Source organism: Mauremys reevesii, linkage group 6, assembly GCF_016161935.1.
Source record: "Mauremys reevesii isolate NIE-2019 linkage group 6, ASM1616193v1, whole genome shotgun sequence".
Lineage (NCBI taxonomy): Eukaryota > Metazoa > Chordata > Testudines > Geoemydidae > Mauremys > Mauremys reevesii.
Window position 1 is genome coordinate 57,876,874 of NC_052628.1, and position 25,558 is coordinate 57,902,431.

General features: G+C 43.7%; 1 protein-coding gene across 4 annotated transcripts in view; it reads left to right on the plus strand.

Moving 5' to 3' along the window:
• Positions 1 to 25,558, plus strand: part of RHOBTB3 (Rho related BTB domain containing 3) — a 59,667-nt gene that overhangs the window by 31,560 nt on the left and 2,549 nt on the right. Inside the window, exons 7-12 of one of the 4 annotated variants that reach the window (XR_005600130.1) lie at positions 1,090 to 1,455; positions 8,288 to 8,400; positions 14,080 to 14,200; positions 21,774 to 21,947; positions 24,615 to 24,900; positions 25,174 to 25,305. Coding sequence is in view for 3 of the 4 variants with exons in the window: in XM_039543325.1 (XP_039399259.1) it covers positions 1,090 to 1,455; positions 8,288 to 8,400; positions 14,080 to 14,200; positions 21,774 to 21,947; positions 25,174 to 25,340 (941 nt within the window). In the remaining variant the exon portion in view is untranslated. Of the gene's footprint in view, positions 1 to 1,089; positions 1,456 to 8,287; positions 8,401 to 14,079; positions 14,201 to 21,773; positions 21,948 to 24,614; positions 24,901 to 25,173; positions 25,341 to 25,558 lie in introns of those variants that run through there. The other 3 variants (XM_039543325.1, XM_039543326.1, XM_039543327.1) reach the window with 3 other exon arrangements.

Consider the following 25,558-nt stretch of genomic DNA (forward strand, 5'->3'; position numbering starts at 1 on the left):
AATAGTAGTAACACAAGAAAGTAAAGGGAAATGTTAGAAAGAAGGCGTGAAGGCTAAAAGGTAGTTTGTCTTTTTTTTAATATAGGTTTCAGCAGTTTAACATATTAGTTTTTATAGTTCTTTTGATTAAATTTGTGATTAAGTTACCAAATTTTAAATGCATAAGAATGGCCACCCTGGGTCAGACCAGTGGTATAATAACTCGAAGGTGCTTCATGTTAACTCTGCATAATACAGTATAACTTGTTCTAGTAAAGGCTAAATATTGAACCTGGCCCAGTCCTGTCCCTAGTTCAAGTCAAGTCAATGGCAACGTTCCTGTGAATTTAAATGAAAAGAGGACCAGACCACACTTGTTACGTTGTAAAAATGAAGTTACCTTAAATTACGATAATAAGCATATTGGAAATTATCCCACATTGCAAAATATATACTCTTATAAAACTTCTCATAATTATAGAACCATTCCTAAATCTGTACACACTCAGTTCTGAGATTAAAATCAGAGTAGTACTCGTTGTCGTTCTGAGCTCCATCTGTGAAGTCAGAGGGGTTGCATGGGTTTAAGGGAAGGAAAGATTTAGCCTAGAATGTTTAATGTAGTTATTCTATAAATTTTGCACTGAAACATTTTTTTACTGACAATTAACTCTTGCTATGAGTCTTTCAGGCTCTGTCTCTAACCTCTCTCTGATTTCTGCAAAGTGTAAGGTGTTGAGCCTGCATTTAACTGTTGGGCATGCAAAAAAATTAAATTGTTAGTTCTGAGTTAGGAAAGATTGTTTACTTAAACCATCTTTTATTGGAAGATTTATAAAATGGTGGAAACATTTTTATAGAACAGTTCAATGTTAATTATTCTCCTAACGTCACTCAAGGTGAATGAAAGACTGGATTTGTTCTAATGGTGAAGGTGATGTATAGTTTTTAAGAGCAAATTTTATTTGAGGGTAATTAAGAAAATACCCTTTTATGTCCTTATTTGATCCAGTTTCTGAGAATAAAGATGCTTTTGTTTGCATAGCAACTAATAGGAATTTAGAGTTACAAAACAGTTCATTCATTATTTTTAATATCTCACTTTTATAGAAAAAATGCCAATCTTAAAAGGTGAAGTCTCGCATTATAACTCCGATTTACATAACTTGCTGATCTGCTGCCAGTGTGTGGATGTGATATTTTACTCGGAAGATTTAAAGGAAGTAGTAGAAGCACACAAGATTGTTTTGTGCTCTGTAAGCCATGTCTTCATGTTACTTTTCAATGTGAAGAGTCCAGCTGATATTCAGGATTCCTCTATCATAAGAACTGCACAGACTCTCTTTGCAGTGAACAGTGAGGCTGTGTTTCCAGTTTCTAACAGAGGTTCACCATGCGGCCCACCGGTTAGAGTCATTGTTAAAGACTCTTTCTTCTGTTTTTGTTTGTCAGACATTCTGCACTTCATTTACTCAGGTATCCTGTCAGAATGGTTCCAGCTGTTTACTATCTTTTTTTACAGAGCAAATATATTGCTATGGAGTGTGTATATTACCCTACCAAAATATATTCCTCTATTAGGATTAAATCAGTTTGATTAAAATAGTCCATCTCTATAGGCCATTATTTGGAACAGCTTCTACATGGAAATGGAGCTTAACCTTAAAATTATTGCTTTTAGCACTATACATTCAGTTCCAAAGTCTAGTAAACCAGAAGCTTCTAAAGTGGGGGAAAAAATTTCCTCCAAAATTCTATAAAGCTAACACATTTTCCATAAGTAACAGGTAAAGATGAATGTAATGCCAAATATTGCCTTGCCAAAAACAGCTTTTCAGTGAGAATTTCAGAACAAAATAAAACTTAAAAATGGTTGAAAACATTGCATACAATAGTGTGTTAAAGAGAATGGGGAGCAACATCATCTGGTTTGTGAGAGCAGAGGACTGGGAGTCATGTGATCTGTGTTCTGTTTTCATTTCTGCCATTGTTTCATTATGTAACCTTGGGCAAGTCACTTAACCTCCATTTCTCAATCTATTAAAATGGTGCTAATGATATTTTTCTGTCTCTGTAAAACATTTTGAGAGACTCAGTTGAAAGACACAATAAGTGTAAAGTTTTATTAAAGAACACAAAATCATCTAGCAACTCTTTTGTTTGAATAGCCTATTACTTTGTACTGAGATGACTTCTAGTTGTATTACATATAACATCCCCACTAATGAAAACTATAAGATTTGTGGGAGGAAGTAGTAGTTCTCTAAATAATGCATCATTACAGTCACTGTAATTAGAAATGTGTAACTATATCGTTAGAGATGTTGTATGTAAGAAAGCTGAGTTTATCTCCAGAATGATGGTTTTCGAAAGTATTTAAAGGACTGTTCCCTTGGAATGGCAGTCCGTAGTCTTTGGAAAGGGCCAGGAATATTTTACTTTAATTCCTCCAAGACTGATTCCAATCTTATGTCTTCAGTAAACCAGTATGGAGCATTATCAAACTTTTTTGTAAAAAATAATTTGGATGTAAATTGTTATCTGGTTGGCTGAAAGAGCCTTCAGTTTGTGTACCATATTATGTGTAAACTGAATTTTAATTTTTGACCAAAGTCTCATGCCAACCTTTGGAGGCGCGGTCATTTTATATGAGGTTTACATTAGAAAAAATAGAGAGTTGAGGCCCCCCCCATTCCTCCCAAGTAAGGATACTGCACCTCTGAGGAGCTCTGTATGCTTCTTGATTCTCATGGTTTATCTCTTGCTGCAGTGGGGTTGGATTTCCCTGGCAGGACTTAGTGCTGCTACTTGGCAGTTCCGTACTTGTTATATACTTGTGTATATTCCCACTATTTATATGCTGGTCAGTAATCTGAAACAAAATATAAAGTAGAAATTAGGAGATGATCATCCTATGTGATTTTTCTGTAGTAATTATCTCCCACTGAACACTCATGAGGTCTATAAAGCAACTTCAACTAGATCACTATGCTACATGCAGACTTATCAAATAATATTCATATAGGAAATGTTTAACTATTAATGTCCTTTTAATGACTTTCTAAAATTCTTAATTCTCATCTCTGTCTCCTTATCTTTTTCTTTGCCTCACTCCATTTCCTTTCCTCTTCCACTGTTCCAGAACTTCAGAGGAGGAGGATGAAACTGGCACTAATCCACTGAGTATAATGGTAGCAGCTTAAGTAGGGCTTCAGAAGGAAAATCTCTGCTGGTCCCATGTATTTTAGCTGAGTGGCTGGAGCAGTCCTTACTAGGAGAAGCAGCACTTGAGTGAACTGCTTCTCTGTGGATCTTTGCTCCTGCCTTTCTGTTCAACTAGTGGTGTCAGCGTCTCTGAAAACGCTCATTTCTTCAGCATCTCTGGACTGATGGATGGGTTATTTTTTTTTGTGAAGCAGGCAGAGGATTGAGGAAATACAGATGAAGGAAAGGGGGGTGGTTGTAAAGGTAGGGAGAAGTAGGGCAAGAAGAAGGAAAGAAAAAGAGATGGCAGGTAAGGAGAAAAGTGAATATAGATAGGTAGTTTACAAAATTGCAAAAAGAAATGTATTTAAAATCTATGCCAAATGTTTTTAATACACTGTTTTGGAACCTTTTTCTGTGTATTTGTTTTTTTAAAAAATCAATCTACATAGAATGAATAAGTAATTTTCCTTAATTTAAATATATACCGGTACTATTAAATCTTATTTGTTTTAATAAGCCTTCTATTTAAATTGTTAAACTTCTTATAAACCATTTTATAAGCTTAGTAACATGCTCAAGGGTGTATGCTTTACCCAGTATACAAACACTGAAGATGGGGGTGTATTGGCTGAATGCACACCTTGTTGTGTGCTATTGCTTCCTCATTCCATAATGTTGTTCTGCATTAGATGCAGAGGACAAAACACTATCTTGGGGAAGAAGATTCCTCACGGTTTGTCTCTCAAGACCTTGATAATGCTGTAAATTCAGTCTCTTTTAAGGGTGACTGACTTGGAAATGGGGGGACTTTCAAAGACACAAAGGAATTGAATAGTCAGCTCCCCTTTAGTACTTACCAAAGTGAAGATTTTATAATGTTGGTTTAAATACCATATGGGCATGCACTGTGTGAGCCTCTGTCAACAATACCTCATTTGTGACTAATAATAATATCCCTTTTATTCTAGCCCTAGGCTTTTCTTGATCAGTCTGCCAATCCTTTAATACTGTGTGGTGGTTTTCTGATGTGCACGAATAGTGACTGATTAGTTTAATTTCTGTCATAAATCGAGGTTTAAATTTAGGTCTTCAGAGAAGAAAGACTAGTGCAGTAATCCTTTGTGCTTTGGCTTGCAAATAGAGTTTACTGGCTGATGCTGGTGTTCTGTCTTAATTTTACCTTCATGTGTATTAGCCAAAATACACAAGCAATTTATACAAGTTATAGCTTGTGATCTCATTGAGATCGCAAATGGTGTAAGTCAGTGCAGAATTTGGTGCATATCAAACTTGGGTCTTCCCATTTAGAGGATTTTTAAGGAAAATATTGAGTCAGGAAGACTAGAAGTCTAGTTTTTGAGATAAAGTGTAGATGCTTTCTGCCACACTTTCAATGGATTCTGTTCATAAAGTTGAAATAGCCTTTTCCCCCTCTCCCGTCACTGCTGGTGTAGATGGCATGACTGGCAGACGGGGGTGAGATCAGGGTATTGTATACTGCATCAATTGCTAGCTGCTGTTTCAACGCTTTGGGTTGACTACAGTGGGTGAATGTTAAAGCACACTGAGGTCTGCTCTAACTTATGCCTGGGGACTGGTCTGCATAATGTGGGCTGCCTTATGCCACCTTTTCATCTCTCTTACCCCTTCAGACTTTGTGCCTCTCATCTATAGTTGAGTCCCTCAACCCAAATCGTCCTTTAAACAAAGCATTGATGTTTGAAGTTTATTTGGACAAAATATTAAAGTATGTTGTTTACCTTGTTTCTTCAAATGATACCATATAATTTGCTATTTACTTATAGCTAAGTATACATTATTGCAAAATAGATATTTACTGTGCAGTTAGGGCTGGATTCTACCCACATTAAGAGCAGTTGTGAATAGAATAAAGGTCTCCGAAAGAGGGGAGAGGTGTGTGTGTGTGTTGTGTGGTTTTTTTTGTGTGTGTTTTTTTTTTTTTAATGCTGGAATATGCTACCTATTGCTGAAAGACTTTCTCTGTACTAACCTTATAACCATTTGGTAATGTTCAGATGGAAGTCCTATAGATAACTTTAAAAAGTTTTTCACATTTACTACCAAAAATTTTTGTAATTGCAGTTTAGTCTTTTTTGAAAATATACATACTCGGTCAATTGGATAATTGTCTTTAAAAATCATGTACATGTAATTCAGATACACTTTCTGGGGATATAGTGACTTAAGAATGAGCACCTTGAAATTTTCAAAGGTGTATAATGTGTTTGTGTCCATCCTATGACTGACTTGGTCATAGGGGCATCATATTTCCATAGGCACTTTATTTTTTCTGGCAGCATCATCTCCTCAACAACTTGACAAATGGGGAACTGAAGCGCAGAGGCCAAGTGACTTGCCCATGGTCACACAGGAATTACATAGTGGAGCATGGAATTGAACCCAGATCTCCTATGTCCTAGGCCAGCACTCCAACCATTGGTCCATCCTTCCTCTCTTAATGATAAAAAGTACAAAAAAAGAAGAAAACATGAATCTTCACAGAATTTGCCACTTTAAAAGTCTTCATAGTCATAGATGCTCAGGGCTCTTTATAATTAGTATAAAAACCAAACAAAAAATTATCAGGTAATGCTATTCTGTTCATCTGGTTACCAAATACCCTAAATACAATTGCTCAGTAAAAATCTTTTGTTTAATGTAGCCTTGTGTGTATTTGGGTTCAGATTATTAGTAAAATAAATTTCTTTGCCTATGGAAGTAATGCCCATAAACCAGAAAATCACAGCATCTAAGGCCCTCAGCAACAGCATTCCCTTTTTGGTATCCCGTCAGCCAGTCTTCCACTGTAGGATGGCTTATCTCTTTGGAGACATCTAAAATTGTCAGTCATAAAGCAGATCAACCAGAAAGGCATTCTTTGCTCCTTTAGAATCTTGAAAGGTTTCATTCCTGTAGCAGGGATGAGCAGCATTGGGAACACTTATCTTTTTGGGAGTTTAGTGTTTTCTGCTTACACCTATTTTTCTTAGTAACAGTAAAGATTTCAATTAGTTTTAAGTTTTTCTCCTGTATAGTCATTTATGCATTTTTCATTCTTCAGTTTATTCGTAAATAGCCTTATTTCTTCCAGACCCATGAAAGAAGCAGAACAGAATAATACTGTTCTTTCTAGTTCCATATCTTTGAAGTCCATGATATTTTACTTCCTTTCTCCAAAATAGCTGCCATCTGTGGAGAGCCTAACATATCACTATGACCCAGAATACCCACAGGGAGCAGATTTTTTTGAAGCTGTTAGAAGGCACCATTTTTACAGTGTCACTTTTTGGACTGTAACTACATGTTAAACTTTTTCTTCAGATGACAGCTGGGAGCATCTATGTTACAAAGCAACAGCTCTCACAGTCAGATGCTAATGGACTCCCATATTCAGCAAGTTTTTCAGTATCCTTTTTAAGGGTCCAGTTGCCCTTTATGGTGATTGGGCTGGATGGAGTCATAGACTTCACCTCTTAAAAACAAAATATCTATGGAATGCTTAATCTTGCATTTCGGCAGTCTTTGGAGAGTCTTCGGAGAGGTGGAATTTTTCTCCCATATCAGCAAGTACTATAAATTTCTAGGAGAGCAGCTACTGAACAACTGGAACCTATGTAAGAATTATCAAGACCTGAGAAAGTTGTGGATATTTGATCTTTTTTTCTCTTTCAGAATAGTTTGCAAATTATGATCAGGTATATGTGTAGGATATTTAGGGATACTTTAGCATACAGTTCTTGACCTGTAGATACTAGGCTTTCACTAGGGAAGATTTCACTTTTTTTTAACTTGAATTTTTTGATACTTGCATGTGTTTCAATAGTGGCTTTCTTCCTCTGAGTCTAGCTTCTTTTACTTGATCTTGCAGGAAACTTTTGATTAATATTTAAGATGTTGCTGTAGTTTCCTTGGCAATTAATTGAGATCTCAAATATAAATTCAATCCAGAATCTGAAGAAGTTGATTTGATTTGTAAAGGAAGATCTTGAAACACAAATATCTTCCACAATAGATAACTTTTATTTTAGAAAGTGTTATAAAAATAAAATCTAATTTCTTCACAGTATCCTAGGATATTAAGGAAGAGAGAGCCATATGCCAAAGAACAAACTTATACTGTTGGGAGCATACATACTAGGGAGGTGAACACAGTATAAAACTCTAAATAGATTGGGGTTTTCAAAATTTTCCATAAACCAACTTTTCTATTAAAATCTATTTCCCATTCACATTTGTGCAGACTACTTCCTTCCCAATTTAACAGCATCTCTGTAGAAACTACAGTAATTGGTTACATGGAAGAGTAATATTAGGAAAATACTTAATGTAGTTTCTAGTCCTTTTAACATAATAAGAAGGAGCCAACACTATGTTATCAGCCAGCTCTTTGCAGGCCACTCATGGCCCAAGGACAGTAGTTTGAGAACCTCAGGATAAGAAAAGATAACAGGGAAAACACAGAAAATGAAAATCTAAATAAACCGATTTTGGTAGAAATGTCCTTTCCCTTCCCTGTTTTGCCTTGTGTGTAAATTCTTTAAGCAGCTGATCCTTTAAGCTTCAGCAATGTAGGCATCATTCAAAATGTCAAATAACTGATATATTAGTTTCTCCCAACATAGTTAAGTGCCTAATTCTGCATGCTCAAACGGCATCTTTTCTGAAATTGCCCATACAAAATTTATACAGGACCTTGAGTTAAATTTGTTTGAGATTTTTGAAGCAGTCCGGGGGATTTAGACTTTTTTCTATGACATGTACATATCTAAATTGCCTAGACTTTTTTGAGAATCTAAATCAAGATATGCGGGCCTGATTTGGAAAAATTCTGATCAAGTCAACATTACATCAGTGCATAAGGTTGACCATTGCAGAATTATAATTTGTGCTTTCTAGGGCACAAACTTGCTGAATATATCTAACAAAAGTGCAGTGAAATAATTTTTTCTATAAAACTTAACTGTTGGGCATGGACATTCTTTTATATGTCCGTGAAGTCCCATGCACATTAATTTATACCTAATAATATGGACCAAAAAGCTATTCCATGCTCTAAGGGTGTTACTTGGTTTTGTCATAGGTGCTTTCCAATGGGAATTGTTGGAAGAAGATATAAAAAAGAAGTTGAAAGACCCAGGAGAAGTTGAGCTTGTGCTTGAGAAAGTTAAATGTATCCTGAAAACTCCAGGAAAGGTCAATTGCTATTATTTTCTTTTGTAATCACTTTTTGTATAGAATAGCTGGACTCATTTAAGAAATAACTGTTTGTAATAATCCTTGTACAAGTACTGTGGTTTACAGAATCTTGTATTCTATCAGCTGTTTTATTTAATATATATATTAAATAAAACAGCTGATAGAATACAAGATATATATATAAAAATTATAACAACTTAGATCAGGGTGGACACATTTTTTGGCCTGAGGGCCACATCTGGGAATAGAAATTGTATGGTGGGCCATGAATGCTCACAAAATTGGAGTTGGGGGCAGGAGGGAGGTGAGGGCTCTGGTTGTGGGTGCGGGCTCTGGGGTGAAGGCAGAAATGAGTTCAGGATGCAGGAGGGGTCTCTGGGCTGGGGCAGGGTAGTGGGGTGTGGGCTCTAGGGTGGGGCTGGGGATGAGTTTGGGGTGTAGGAGGATGCTCTGGTCTGGGATTGAGGGGTTTGGAGGGGGTTCAGGGCTGGGGCAGGGGGTTGGGACGTGGGGGGTGTGTGGGTGTGGCTTGGGTGCAAGCTCCAGGCGGCACTTAGCTTAAGCAGCTCCTGGAAGCAGCAGCCATGCCCCCCTCCGGCTCCTATGCAGCTAACGGGAGGTGCGGGGGCAGCATGCAGAGTGGAGCCCTCTGGCTGCCCCTGTGCCTAGGAGCTGGACCATGCTACTGCTTCCGGGAGCATGTGGAGTGGTCCCTGACCCTGCTCTCCGGCTGGAGCGCCGGAGCAGGGCAAGCCCCAGATCTCCCTCCCCAGCGGGCTGTAGTTTGTAAATTGTAAAATTTTAAAAAATTACATAAATTAGATTAGATTTTAATGCAATAAATTAGATCAGATTTCAGTTGAGCCCTGTTTAATTAAACTTCATTGAGCAAAATCAGCAATATGATTTTAATTACTATTATTTTTAATTTGGTTTCCCTTCTTAATTTCTTATATAGAACTTTAAAGTAAAGCTAAAATTCACAACTAAAGTTTCTAAATTCATAACAAATATTTGAAATCAAAGTGAAAGAATTAGCTTTTGAGAAGGGATTTGAAGGGAGAAAGTGAGGGCACTTGGGTTTGGTTTACTACCAACTAAGGTCAGCATAACTGTGTCAGGTGTGGAAAATCCACACTCTTGAGTCATGCAGTTATCCGACCTAACTCCCAGTGTAGACAGTGTTGTATCAATGGGAGAGTTTCTCCCATCAACATAGGTACTGCCTCTCAGGGAGATGGAGTACCTATGCTAACGGGAGAAGCAGTCCTGTCAGTGTAGGTAGTATCTTCACTAAATGCCACAGCAGCGCAGCCGCAGTTGTGCTGCTGCAAATGTAGAAAAGCCCTTGGTTTGCAGGAGAGAAGTGTTGTTGCAGGTGTAGGCTGTAGTGTATTGGGGGGAAAAAACCACAAAAGTGTAAGTGGGAGCAGGAAACAAAGGGGATAATGACGTGAGGAATGCATAGGCGGCAGGTTTGTATAATTTTTGGTGGGGCCCAAAATGGTGGTGCCCCCCCCCCCCCCGCTCCCTCCCTGTAAGCCGATATAAAATGAAGCTACAACGCGTCAGCGCCACAAGATTACAAGGGTCAATTAAAAGTGGAAAGTCAGAAGCAGCACTTGCCTACTTCAATATACAGTATTATATTTTGTTGCACCTGTTGTGATGATTAGGGGGGAGGGATAGCTCAGTGGTTTAAGCATTGGCCTGCTAAACCCAGGGTTGTGAGTTCAATCCTTGAGGAGACCACTTAGGGATCTGGGGCAAAAATTGGTCCTGCTAGTGAAGGCAGGGGGCTGGACTCAATGACCTTTCAAGGTCCCTTCCAGTTCTAGGAGATTGGTATATCTCCAATTATAAAGGGGAGGGATAGCTCAGTGGTTTGAGCATTGGCCTGCTAAACCCACCCAAGGGTGTGAGTTCAATCCTTAAGGAGGCCACTTAGGGATCTGGGGCAAAAATTGGTCCTGCTAGTGAAGGCAGTGGGCTGGACTCGATGACCTTTCAAGGTCCCTTCCAGTTCTAGGAGATTGGTATATCTCCAATTATTATTATTATGAAGTGGGAATGTTCTTAATATTTTCTCTGAATACTGTGTGGGTGCCTCAGTTTCCCCTGCAAGATGCCAGCTGAAGGTGTTGGGGACAAAGAGATCAGGTGGCCTCCTTGTTCGGAAGAGACACAGAGGCCAGTGGAGGGAGTGTCAGTTTGGAGCTGGCTGGGGAAATGGGGAGAGACCCAGAACTTGGTTCTGGGCTCCCCACCCCGCAAGATGGACCTGACAGAGGAGTTCTGTTTTCTGTACCAACAAGCTCTGTTTAAACTGTGTTCCCATCATCTAATAAACCTTCTGTTTTACTGTCTGGCTGAGAGTCACATCTGACTGCAGAGTTGGGGTGCAGGGACCTCTGGCTGCCCCAGGACCCCGCCTGGGCGGACTCACTGCAGAAAGTGCATGGTGTGGAAGGGCATGCTGAATGCTCTGAGGTCAGACCCAGGAAGGTGTAAGCTTCTTGCCCTGGAGACAGTCTGCTCAGAGAGGAGGCTCCCCCAGAGTCCTGGCTTTGAAGGAGTGGTTCCAGAGCATCCCAGCATCCCCTTCCACCCCATGCACTTCCCAGAAGTCCGCACAGGCACTAACACTCCCTCCTCTGGCCTTTGTCAAGAAGGCTAACAGCATTTTGGACTGTATAAGTAGGGGCATTGCCAGCAGATCGAGGGACATGATCATTCTCCTCTATTCAACGTTGGTGAGGCGTCATCTAGAGTACTACGTGCAGTTTTGGGCCCCACATTGCAAGAAGGATGTGGAAAAATTGGAAAATCCAGTGGAGGGCAACAAAAATGATTAGGGGGCTGGAGCACATGACTTCTGAGGAGAGGCTGAGGGAACTGGGATGATTTAGTCTGCAGAAGAGAATGAGGGAGGATTTGATAGCTGCTTTCAACTACCTGATAGGGGGTTACAAAGAGGATGGATCTAGACTGTTCTCAGTGGTAGCAGAGGACAGAACAAGGAGTAATGGTCTCAAGTTGCAGTGGGGGAGGTTTAGGTTGGATATTAAGAAAAACTTTTTCACTAGGAGGGTGGTGAAACACTGGAATGGGTTACCTAGGGAGGTGGTGGAATCTCCTTCCTTAGAGGTTTTTAAGGCCCGGCTTGACAAAGCCCTGGCTGGGATGATTTAGTTGGGAATTGGTCCTGCTTTGAGCATGAGGTTGGACTAGATGACCTCCTGAGGCCCCTTCCAACCCTGATATTCTATGATACTCTAAACTGACCACCAAATTTAAGTTGCGTGTTTTTCCCGTCAGGTGAGGACTCTGGGGCAGGGCTGGGGATAAGGAACTTGGGGTGCAGACAGGCTGCCCCAGGGCTAGGGCCAAAGAGGACTCCCCTCCACCCTCCCTGGCAGCAGCAAGCTCCAGGGGAGGGACCCCTCCTCTCCCCCGCAGTTCACTGCACATGCTCCTAGGTCCCTCTCAGGTCCAGAAAGCCCACTCACCTCCCCTATGGTGGGTACCGAGGGGGGAGGTTGCCATCACGTGTGGCCTCCCCTGCTGCCACCCCTCACCATAGCCTCACTGGGGATGGGGCTGCCCCTTGCCCAGCATGGTGCAGGAGTGGGGACTGCAGGGTGGTAGCTGGGGAGGGGCACAGTACCACAAAATTCACCTAAGCCCTAGCTGCACAGGTCTAGGAAGCTCCCCTCCCCGTGGTGTAGCCAGGTTCTAACATCAGGGGGAGCGAACACGTAAAAAAAGATGCCAGCCAACATATCCAAGATTACTAATCAGGTAGTTCTATAACAGGCTGCCCTGGACCCCATCACCCTCTGAAGCACAAGGTAGGGGTAGGCACCACCATGTTGTGCAACAAACACTTGACAAAATTACTGGACTTAGTGATGGACAATGCGGGCAGGTGGGTATTATGTTATTCAGTCATTCAACCCATAACATTGCACACATTTTGCCTCAGTGAAATTAAATATCCAGAGAATTACTAGGCCTGTGATGATGACCAGGGCTTGCTCACCTGTGGCTCGGGCTCCCCATCCCTGTGCTGTGGAGGCACAGCCAGGCAAGTCTGCATCTGCAGGCAGGCACCCTGCCTCATGTGCAGCTCCCGTGGGCCCTGATAGCCATTAGACTGGGAGCCTCCCGGCCAATGGAATGGGCTGGGCTGGGGGGCGGAAGGCAAAGGGGGAGATTGTAGGGAGCTTTGGAGGAAGGGAGGCAGTGGGGGAGGGGAGTGGGCTGGCATAAAGGGGAGGGCTCTCTGGAGAGGAGTGAGGGGGCAGAGGGTTGTGTGGGTCTCTGTGGGGCAGGGGGCTGTGATGGGCCGAGCCAGCTGCAACCTGGGTCTGCTCTGCGGGGGGTGTTGCTATAGTCCCCTCAGGAAGCTCCCCCCCATCCTGTGTATTTTATACCAGCCCCGGGGTGCCCATTGCTGCTCCTTTCCCCGCCCACAGCTCCATCTGTCTGTCCCACAACCCCCGCCTGTGTCTGGCTGGCTGCCCCCACCACCCCCGGCTGTGTCTGTCTGTCCCACAACCCCCCAGCTGTGTCTGTTTGTCCCCACCAACGCCCCGACTGTGTCTTTGTGTCTGTCTGTCCCCGCCACCCCCGGCTGTGTGTGTCTGCCACAACCCCCCTGGCTGTGTCTGGCTGGCTGCCCCCACCACCCCCGGCTGTGTCTGTCTGTCCCCACCCACGGTGTCTGTCTGTCCCACAACCCCCTGGCTGTGTCTGTTTGTCCCCACCAAACCCCCCTCCCCGGCTGTGTCCATGTGTCTGGCTGCCCCCACAGCTCACCGGCTGAGTCTGTCTGATAAGGACAGACGCTGCTGCTGCTCTGCTCAGGGCTCAGATGCTGCCGGTGGCTCGCTCCCCCTCCCTGCTGTGGAGGCATGGCCAGGCAGCTCCCATTGGCTGGGGTTCCCGGCCAATGGGCTGTGAGCCCAGTCGCTGCTGGAGCCTCTCCCGGGAGCTGCCGCTGCAGTGAGAGCGCCCGGCATTGCAACGCCGGGACCCCCCCAAAGCACAGGGCCTGGGGCCCAAACATTGGTGGAGCTGGGCCCACCTTTAGGATTATTGGTGGGGCCTGGGCTCCACGGGCCCATAGAACTCGCCGCCTATGGAGGAATGGTCTGATCACAAGCTGACGTGAGATGTAGAAACGGGAGCTTTAACAAGGGGGATGAGCAATTACAGCTTTTCAAAGGAAGAGACAAGGAACCAGTGAGGGGACTTGAGAAGGGTAAAGATATGACTGACATGGCAAAAAGATTTTTATAGCTCGTTTGTTGGAAAGGTGAGAGATGGAAAGACTGGAGGGGAAGAGTTTACAATGGTCCAAGTGAGAGAGAATATTGGTATGAAACAGGTTGCGATAATGGGGGTTGTAGAGAAAGAGGCAGGTTTTAGAAATGTTACAGCAGAAGCCGTAGGTTTTGTCAAGATTTTTGCATGTGAGCAGAGAACAACAATGGTTCCAGGGATCTTCAAGATTAAAGAATTTGAGAGATGGGGAGGGTAGTGGAGTTGTCAGTGATGGAAAAATGAATTGAGAGGAAAGATGAGAATCATTTAATTTCATGATAGAAACTATATGCAACACCCTTGTACAACTAGTAGGTAATTATACATGTCAGTATCTCTTTCTTGCAGGTGAATAGTTCAAAGAATTGCAGATCTCATCAGACAGCAAGACCCTTGCAGTTATGTGATACTTCTCTCAGGCTTTTCTTTAACACACATGTGTTAGCTGATGTCATCTTCCAAATACAAGGTATAGTATCTCAGTTTTTCCTTGGTTTTTTTCCTCCCCTATCTTACTCAGCCTCTAAAATATTTAAGGTTCATTTATACCTTCTGATGTTCTTTCCAGGAGGAGATTGTGAAAGGAAAATGCCTTCTTGACTTTAGTTTGCAGTGTTGTTGTAGCCATGTTGTTCCAGGATATTAGTGAGACAAGGTGGGTGAGAGAATATCTTTTATTGAACCAACAACTCCTGTTGGTGAAAGACAAGCTTTCAAGCTCCTCTTCAGCTCTGGGAAAGGTACTCAGGGCTTGTCTATATTTAAAATGCTACAGTGGCACATCTAGTATTTAGCTCTGACGCTCTGAGTAAGGCCTGGTCTACACTACACGTTTAAACCGAATTTAGCAGCGTTAAACCGATTTAACCCTGCACCCATCTACACAACGAGGCCCTTTATATCGATATAAAGGGCTCTTTAAACCGATTTCTGTACTCCTCCCCGACGAGAGGAGTAGCGCTGAAATTGGTATTGCCATGTCGGATTAGGGTTAGTGTGGCTGCAAATCGACGGTATTGGCCTCCGGGCAGTATCCCACAGTGCACCATTGTGACTGCTCTGGAAAGCAGTCTGAACTCGGATGCACTGGCCAGGTAGACAGGAAAAGCCCCGCGAACTTTTGAATTTCATTTCCTGTTTGCCCAGCGTGGAGCTCTGATCAGCACAGGTGGCGATGCAGTCCCAAATCCGAAAAGAGCTCCAGCATGGACCGTACGGGAGATACTGGATCTGATCGCTGTATGGGGAGACAAATCTGTTCTATCAGAGCTCCGTTACAGAAGGCGAAATGACAAAGCATTTGAAAAAATCTCCAGGCTATGATAGACAGAGGCCACAGCACAGTGCTGTGTGACAAGCATAACGGAAAGCCAAAGAATCAAATGGACGCTCATGGAGGGAGGGAGGGGGTACTGAGGACTCCAGCTATCCCACAGTCCCCGCAGTCTCCGAAAAGCATTTACATTCTTGGCTGAGCTCCAAATGCCTGAAGGATCAAAAACATTTTTCCCGGGTGTTTCAGGGTGTATGTCGTCAATTTACACCCTCCCCCCCCCCCCCAAAGAAAAGGGGAAAAAAATCGTTTCTCGCCTTTTTTCAATGTCACCCTACGTCTACTGCATGCCGCTGGTAGATGGGGTGCTGCAGCGCTGAACACCAGCATCCCCTTCCCGGTCGCAGACGGTGCAAAATGACTGGTATCCATCGTCATCATCAGCCCGTGAGTGCTCCGGGCTGGCCTCGGTGAGGTCGGCCGGGAGCGCCTGGGTAAAAATGGGAATGACTCCCGGTCATTCCCGGCAGATGGTACAAAAGGCTTGGTAACCATCCTCATCATAGCAGCGGGAGGCTGTGCTCCTCTCCCCCCCTGCAGCCTTTAATGTCCTGCCTGGACTACCATAGCAGCTGGAGGCTGCCTCCCCCTCATTTTATCTCACTAAAAGTCAGTGTTTCTTTCTTTATTACTTCATCACACAAATGGGGGACACTGCCACGGTAGCCCAGGAGGGTTGGGGGAGGAGGGAAGCAATGGGTGGGGTTGTTGCAGGGGCACCCCCTAGAATGGCATGCAGCTCATCATTTCTGTGGGATCTCTGGGGCTCTGACACAGAGTGGCTGTGCTCTCTGGTTCGCTAGTACACTTGCCCCATATTCTAGGAAGGACTGACTCTATTTTTAGATAAAACATAAAGAAGGGAATGACCCAGGGAGTCATTCTCATTTTTGTCCATGCGCCCCCAGCTGACCTCAGTGAGGCCAGCTAGGAGCACACATGACAGCAGCAGACGGTACAAAAGGATTGATAACCGTTATCGCCAAATTCCAAATGCAAACGGTGCAAAATGACTGATAACCATCATCTCATCGCCAATTTACAATGGCAGACGGTGCAATAGGGATGGTAATCATCTCTGCTACCTTGCAAAGGTAAATGAATGCTGCTGTGTAGCACTGCAGTACCGCCTCCGTCAGCAGCATCCAGTACACATACGGTGACAGTGACAAAAGACAAAACAGGCTCCATGGTTGTCATGCTATGGCATCTGCCAGGGCAATCCAGGTGAAAAAGGGCGCGAAATGATTGTCTGCCATTGCTTTCACGGAGGAAGGATTGAGTGACGACATTTACCCGTAATCACCCGCGACACTGTTTTTGCCCCATCATGCATTGGGATCTCAACCCAGAATTCCAATGGGCGGGGGAGACTGCGGGGAACTATGGGATAGCTACGGGATAGCTACCCACAATGCAACGCTCCGGAAATCAATGCTAGCCTCGGTACATGGACGCACACCGCCGAATTAATGTGCTTAGTGTGGCCGCGTGCACTCCACTTTATACAATCTGTTTTAAAAAACCAGTTTCTGTAAAATCGGAATAATCCCATAGTGTAGACGTACCCTAAGTTTCCCAGATTTGAAGAAGAGCTGTGTGTAAGCTTGTGTCTCTCACCAACAGAAGTTAGTCCAGTAAAATGTATTATCTCACCCACCTTGTTTCTCTAATATCCTGGAACCAACAGTGCTACATCACAGGTGGCAAAGATTGGTTAGCATAAATAGTTAGCACATAATATACGGGACTGTAACAGGGCGTAGCAGGGCCCCCCTTGGTCCTGCCGCTGCTCCAAAAATCACTCCAGAGACCTTCTGGCTCAGCAGTCACTGGTGCACTTTATTTACACAGTGCAAACCCACCACCTCCTAGCACCGCTGGCCACCTATCACTGGGGGTTCCAGCCTTAGGGGCTTTTTTTTCTTGCAGGCAGGAGGGAATAGCTACCCCTCTCCTTCAACACTCTGGCTTCCCCCCCTTCCTCCCTCTGAGCCTATATATAGCCCCAGGCTAATCAGACTGGCAGCTGTTCCACCTCTGCCAATCAGGCTCAGGTTCCTCCAGTCAGCTCCAATTCACCTACCTTAATTGGAGCTGGAGTGACAGAGGGATGGCTCAGCAATTCCTGGTCAGCACCCTGTCACAGGGACCATTCAAGGGGAAGTGGCCCATTAACACCCATACAGTCATAGGACAAAAAAGAGGAAGTAGCATATTACAGATTGTTGTAATAAAAAAGACACTGGATTTATGGTTTAAGGCCATGTTTTTTAGAGTGTAGCCAAATTATGAATTTAAGCTCCAAAACTTGTCTTTTGAAGGTATTGTGCAGGTTTCCTTTGAGGACAAGGACTGAGAGGTCATATATAGAGTGGTCGTTTTGTGAGAAGTGATATGGTGCGAAACGGTGTTTGTCTTTTATAATTTTTCTGGGTGAGTTCATTTGAGAGTATAGTGATTGTCTGGTTTCACCCACATAGTTGCTTTTGGCGCATTTAGTGCACAGACAAGATACACCGTGTGTTGAGGCAGGTGTGTATAGGATCCATGATCGCCATATAATTTTCCAATAAATTTCCACAGAAAAAAGAATTTTTTTCTGAAAGCCTGTTATTAGCTTATAAAAAACCAGCCCATCCAAATACTTTAAGATAAGGTAATGCCCAGTTCAAGTATCCATTTTAACATTCGCCAATACAGACACGTTGCATTCGCTATTTTTCACAGACTTTGCCCTGCTATGAACAAGTCCCATACACCACCAACAGGTACAGTAACACTATACACACACCACATTCCCAACTGCAGTAGGACACAAAACTTGAACTCATCCTGGAAAATAACACCCCTCGTACGTTTTAATGGAAAATAATACATCATGCACTTCTTTAATTCATGGTGTCTAACAGATACGTACAGTGATGTTGCTAGAGTTGGGATTAAGGTTTTGCTTTATAGTGAGGAGCGTGCTGTTTGTATTATGTTGCTGTATCTATTGTAGGTGTAACTTGCTTTTAACACATTTTGTTTCCTTTGGGATATAATACAGATCTTGAAGATGAACAGATTTAAATTGTAAAAAGACTCTGTTAAAAGAATTTGCATAATTTTTCTAGCACTCTTAATAGTGAAGACTTAATAAACATTAAATATTTTAAATTTCTCGATTGTTATTGAAATGACTGTGAAGAGTACAGCCTAGCTCAGAGGTGGGCAAACTACGGCCCGCAGGCCACATCTGGCCCGTGGAACCCTGCTGCCTGGCCCCTGAGCTCCTGCCCCAGGAGGCTTGCCCCCAGTCCCTCCCCTGCTTTTCTCCTTCCCATGCAGCCTCAGCTTGCCCCGCCACCGGCGCAATGCTCTGGGCGATGGGGCTGCAAGCTCCTGGGGCAGCGCAGCTGCAGAGCCACGGCCTGACCTGGTGCTCTGTGCTGAGTGGTGGTGTGGCTGGCTCCAGGCAGGTGGTACGGCTGCCTGTCTTGCTGCTCTGGGCGGCGCGGCTGCAGCACCGCTGGCCACCGGTGCTCCAGGCAGCGCGGTAAGGGGGCAGGGAGCAGAGGGGGTTGGATAGAAGGCAGGGGAATTCGGGGTGGTGGTCAGAGGGTGGGTAACGGGGGTTAAATGGGGGCAGGGGTCCCGGGGCAGTCAGGAAGGAGAGGGGTTGGATGGGGAGCAGTCTGGCAGGGGTTCCGGGGGCGGGCAGGGGACAGGGAGAAGGGGTGGTTGGATGGGGCAGTGATCCTGGAGGGGCAGTCAGGAAGGAGAAGGGGGGGATTGGATGGGGCAGTGGGGGTCCTGAGGGCTGTCAAAGGACAAGGAACAGGAGGTTGGATGGGGCAGGAGTCCCAGGGGGCATCAGGGGACAGGGAGTGGGGGGTGGATGGGGCAGGAGTCTGGGGGTGGGGGTTGTCGGGGGCGAGAAGCCGGAAGGGGGGGTCAGATGGGGGTAGGGGCCGGCCATGCCTGGCTGTTTGGGGAGGCACAGCCTCTCCTAACCAGCTCTCTATACAATTTTGGAAACCGTATGCAGCCCTCAGGCCAAAACGTTTGCCCGACCCTGGGCTAGCTCTGTCACCAGCTTTCTGCTTTGTGCAGCCTCTAAGCCTGCTGAGGGAAACGTGACTTGGGGGAATGCAGCCAGTTTTTAGTCCCTTCATGCTACTGGAGCAGCCCATTGAGTTTGCCCATCTATGATTAAATACAATACAAGCAGGGCCGGCTCCAAACCCCAGCGCGGCAAGCACGCGCGTGGGGCGGCCCTTTCCCGGGGGGGCGGCAGGCTGGGCCGGCGGACCTGCCGCAGTCATGCCTGCGGGAGGTCCACCGGAGCCCCGGGAGGACCGGACCTGCCACAGGCATGACTGTGGAGGGGGCGCTTGTCCCGCGGCTCCAGTGGACCTCCCGCAGGCATGACTGCGGCAGCTCAAGCGGAGCCGCCGGACCTGCGAACCTGCGGGAGGTCCAGCCGAGCCGCGCGACCAGCGCCCCCTCCGCAGTCAGGCCCACGGGAGGTCCGCTGCTCCCGCGGCTCCGGGGCGCCTCCCGCGCATGACTGCTTGGGGCGGCCAAAAAGGTAGAGCCGCCCCTGAATACAAGACAAGTGTTTTAAGATAACTGAATAGATAATTTGAAAGGATATTAACTGTTAACTGAGAAGGATTGATTGTTTATGAAGATTTGTAAGTATTCCTTGTCAGAAGCCCAAAAAGGGACCAAATCACTGGATCTATTTTCTCACTGCCTCTGAAGAATGTGTTTGCGCACCACAAAAGTAATGGCGTACTCTAGATAACTTTCACAAGAACTAAATGCACTTATCCACTAAAAGAATAGTTGAATGGAAAAAATGATGACACATCTGGGGTGTGCTGTTGCAATTCAGTATCAAACAAGATACTTATCTGAACACTAACAGTTTTCCTGATTTGTCCACTCCTACCCCATATGCAAAAAATACCTCTCCCCAAACACTAGACAATTGTTGAATTATTTTGTTTTCAACTTGAAACACCCAGGGTCAAATAAGAAGATTTAATCCCTCAAAAATGAGTGCATGGAGAAAAGGGGATTTTTTTCTAGATGTCCCTTTCAGTATGCAGTAAAAACAAAAAGACTTTTTTGATAATGAAAACAAAACACTAATGCAAAACTTGGCAACATACCAGTTCAGTTCTAAGTTCCACTCTTGAGATATTCCTTGTGGGAAGCTGATGAAACAATAGCACCCACTACATATTTCAAAGAAAATATCACTGATGAATAAATTGACATTTAGAAAGGAGCATGCCATCCATTACCAAAATGGTGACCAAAGGATTAAAAAAATGGCTACATACTATTTTCTCAAAGAGTAAGTTTTACTCTAATTTTCCAATCACAGTTGTAGTGATTGATTTGATTTTTTAAGTAGTACAATTTGAAAAGTTAAACTGTGCAATTAAGACATTTTTACATATTGTGACAGGACTTTGGTCATGATCCTGCAAACATACATGCTTAACGTTAAGTATGTGAACAGTTCCATTGCGTTTACAGGATTTGGGCCCCTAGACTAGAAAACTATTGGTACTTCAGTCAGTGTTATTGAAACATTATACAAATACAGTGGCTCCCAGTTGAAAAAATACAGAAGGTTATTTAATCCCCTAAATACTGAATGTGTGTATATATACAAATATTTGCATATAATCTTACGTAGTATGTCTTTTATTTAATGTGCACCTCTTGCATATATGCATAAATAGCTATAAAATATATGCTACAGGTGTACCAGTGTATTTAATGTATGCTAATTAGATAATCTGAAAATATAAGCAAAGATTAATAGTAACAGAACAAAAAGCAAACACCATTTACTGATAACTATCACTAATTCGCTGATTTCTTATAGGTAGGTTCAGAGGGAAATGAAGATGGTTGGTATGTTGTCATAATAAACAGATCAGTTAAATGCTAATATATGTACTTATGTGAAAATTCTATATATTGACTATATGACTCCTCCCCACCCTTCAGACATTCTGTCTTGTTAGGCCTGATCCTGTAACTTCTTGCATATGGGTGAATTGCTGCACTTGTGTGGAGCCTATTCCCTTTAGTACAGTGCTGCACAGGTGCAGCAATCCACCTCGACTCAAAAAAATTGCAGGATCAAGGCCTTGATTATAAGCTTTTCAAAGAAAGGACTATACAGCACCTAGTACAATGGGGTCCCGCCCTAATGAGGCCATCTAGATAATATAAATATTAAATAGTAAGGCAGCATATGAGATAATATCTAGACATTATTATACATAAAAATCACAGATTTACTGAAATGTGAAATATTTCATTTTATTTCGGCTAAATTCGTATTTGCTGAAACTCCATTGACTTGGCATTCCACCTTGAATGATTGGCCTTAGTGTGTTTGAATGTGATCTCGCAAAGCTTTAGTCATGTCAGTGATGCTCCTGAAATCAATGGAACTCCTTGGTTATACTGTAAATTCTTAGACATGGCTTTTATTTGCATACAGAAGACACAATGGTCCAAATCCTCAGCTGGTGTAAATTGTCATATCTCCATTGACTTCAGTGGAGTGATGTCAGTTTATACCAGCTGAGGATCTGGCCTGAAGTGATAAGTACTTCTCTAACTTGCAAAACTGGTGTTGAGAATAGGTTGCAGTAAAAAAAGTCATAATTTTTTGTTTTAAATCTGACAGGTGCTACTGTACCAGCCCACAGAGCAGTTCTAGTGGCTCGCTGTGAAGTAATGGCAGCTATGTTTAATGGAAGTTATATAGAAGCAAATAGTTTTCTGGTTCCAGTTTATGGGGTTTCCAAAGATACTTTCCTCTCCTTTCTAGAGTATCTGTATACTGACTCCTGTTGTCCAGGTAAGCAAATGTAAAAATATCCTTATATCCTTTAACTCCTTGCATACTTCAGGCATATTTTTGCCCCCAGATTTTGTGGGAGTTAGGGGCTGAAAGGGGGAAGTAAGGGGGAGGAGAAACACCAGTGACTTTTCATTTCCCTGCTTCTGCAACATACTGAATGAAGGATTGAAGTTTTACATTTCTCTGTAAATTAATATTCAGGTGTAATGCCAAAATAAAAAAAAATTAGTGAAAAGTTTCTAGTCGTATTCTTAACAGCTTCATCCTTTTGCATTTTATGTCAAAATGGCAATGTTGTAAACAAAGTACATTGGGAAGAGTTTTGCATTACCAGATACTTTAAATTCACTAGTAAAAGTGTTTATATTGGTCGATATATTTCTGGTTAAAGAATTCTATTGGCTGAAGTTCTTAGAAACTTTTTGTCTAAGACAGGCCCGCACAACATGCGGCCCACGGAGCCTCACTGTGCGGCCCGCCGGGGGATTCTAAATCCCCCCCCCCCCCCCCCACGGCGCTCTGCGGGCAGTCCAGAGCCCTTTGAATCCCAGCCCCTGGCTGCTGATTGCCCCCTCCCCAGACCCTTGCCCCAACTGCCCCTTGGGACCCCAGCCCCCATCTAAGCCTCCCTTCTCCTTGTCCCCAACTGCCCCCTCCTGAGACCCCACCCAACTTCCCCCCAGGACCCCACCCCCTACCTGTCCCCTGATAAACCTCCAGGACTCCCAAGCCTATCCAAATGCTGCCTGTCCTGACTGCCCCTCCGAACCTCTGCCCCATCCAACCCCCCTTGCTCCCTGTCCCTTGACTGCCCCCCGGAACCCCCTACCCCTTCTCCAACCCCCAAACTGCTTACTGTGCCACTCAGACCAGCGTGTCTGGCTCCGTGCAGCTCCAGACAGTTGCTGCCATGCTCCCCCATGGAGCCCACAGCCCTCTCCCACCCCCAGCACCTGCCTTCCAGATTTGAACACCTCAAAATTCAGGAGTGCTCAAGCTCGGTTTGGGCAGCTTTTACTTCATTTCTCCCAAATCAAATATACTGATCCACTGTAACTTGCTGTAGAAAAAGTAGGATAAAATTGAGCAAGAAATGCTTATTAGGACTGGAATTGCTATTTTCACCAGCCATTGCCTTTTTGTTTGTTTGAAAGGAAGACAGTGATATTGCATTGGCAAATTCCCCATAGAAAGAAAGAGTGGAACAAAAGAATAATAAAGGCACCTCAACTTTTCCTCATTTATGGAGGACAGTCTTATAATATGCATCCAGATATCCTCCAATCACACAAGCTGAAAATTGTTCCACTTTACTGCAGCTCTGTAACCATATGGGAACCAATCCTGTCTGTGTTTTGTGCACATCCAAAATTCCGGCTGAATGACCCGCCCTGGGAGCGAGTTACCAGTGACCCAGGGCTGGGGCAGCAGCAGGGTGGAGGGAGGGCACTGGTGGGGAGGAAAAGGGGAAGCCCAGCGCTGGGGTGGCAGCAGGGTGTGTGTGGGTGGGGGGAGAGCCCAGGACTGGGGCAGCAGGAGGGTACAGGGGGAGCCCAGGGCTGGGAAGTGGGACAGCCAAATTTTTTTTTTTGCTTGGGGCAGCAAAAAACCTAGAGCCGGCCCTGCCGGGTTCCCCCAGCCGCCGGAGCCCCGGGCCCTTTAATTTGACCCTGAGGGCTCCCAGCCACCTCTTTAGCTGGGAGCCCCTGGTTGATTTAAAATAAAGTATCACCTCCCCACCCCCAACCTTCCTTTTTGGCCCACAGCTGTTTTGGTGGGGCGGCGCTGGGGAAGGAGGGTTTGTTTCCGCAGGGCTGGGTGGCCCTGGGGCAGGGTGTTTCCTTGGGCAGGGAGGTTTCGGCCCTCAGCTGCTTTCTTTGGAGGAATGTGGCCCTCTCCGCTTTACGAGTTGTGCAGGCCTGGTCTAAGGTGTAGCTTTTTGTGGTACAACATGCGAATGAAATTCTCTCTCCTTTAAAAAGGAAAACTTTTTATTTTTTGTAAGTTATTAAAATATGATACATTAGTGTATCATTACAATGAAATATATTTATAATGGAATCAGGATGAAGTAAAAATAGAATTTACAAATTGTTTTATTCATCTTCTACTTTAGTAACACATTGAAAATTAAATCTTAAGTCATTTCAAGGCCATTCCAATGCCTTGAGGCCATTTTCTAGATGAAAAATGAAATACAGTTTAAATACTGTTTAGTCAGAGCTCCAGGTTAGTACAAAGTTGTTTCTCTTTGTGAAGTTTCATTTTTTTTTTTAAAGCTTAAATCTGACTAATCTATCTAATCTCGTAGTGCAGTTATAACAAAACCAGATGACTACACTGAACTGGAATAAATCCCCAAAACAGATTTTGGTTAAAGTAATCTTGGTTTTATAAGCTATCATAAGGAATATTGAAATTTTACATTGTAGTACTTAAATATTTCAAGTGACTCCCACTAGAGGTCATGAATGAAAAATATATTTTTTAAATAATGCTCTTTATTTATTTTTTCTTTTTCATATCTCTGTTCAACACTACCTGCTTAAATGTTACTATTGTACGTTACGGTTTGGGAAAAAAAGGAAGACCTTGCTATATTATGTCTGGCTTTTTCATGAAACTTTGCATAATTGTATAAAAACAATTTTTTTCTCCACACAGCAAAATGATATAAATAGGAAGGTCAAATCCTAAATTCACTGAAGACTGCTCACTTCAGCACCAACGTTTGACCCACAGTCTACAACATAGGAAAGTTTAGTAACAACGTATTGCATTAGCTCTTTTTTTTTTTAATTTTTTTTTGGAAGATAAAATAGTGGTCACTCTTTTTGAAATTAAGTACTTTTCTGCTAAAATAGAGTTCACCTGTCAAAATCATAGGATATTAGGGACCTCAGGAGATCATCTAGTCCAACCCCCTGCTCAAAGCAGGACAAATCCCCAGGTTTTTTTGTTTTGTTGATTTTTAACCCCGGTTCCCTAAATGGCCCCCTCAAGGATTGAACTCACAACTCTGGGTTAAGCAGGCCAATGCTCAAACCTCTGAGCTATCCCACTCCCCATCTGTGAAATACAGTACAGAAATGTAAGAAGATGATCAGAAGCACTCTGATTTTGTCTATTCCAAGTGAATTTAAGTGGTTACTGTAAAAATGGTTTTGATCAGCCTGCCAATGAGATTGCACTAACCATAAGTCATGTTTGTTTTTTTCACCAGCCAGTATTTTGCAAGCCATGTCTCTCTTGATTTGTGCTGAGATGTATCAGGTATCCAGACTCCAGCATATCTGTGAGCTTTATATCATCACACAGCTGCAGAGTATGCCTAGTAGGGAATTAGCATCTACAAGTCTTAGCGTTGTCAGCTTGCTCAGAAAAGCCAAGGTATGTATTGCTCATACATGAACATGTAATGTATGAGTGATGGAATTTCTTTAAAAAAAATATATATATTTTTTTGATATTTCACTTCCCAGGGTTGGATATTTACTGGTATATCTGTTCTTTAGGGATTTGTGGTAGCACAAGGATAGCCAGAGTACAGCCTGCCAAGAGCACAGTTTTCCCCCACCTTTGTACCATGAGAACTTTCTTACTTGCAG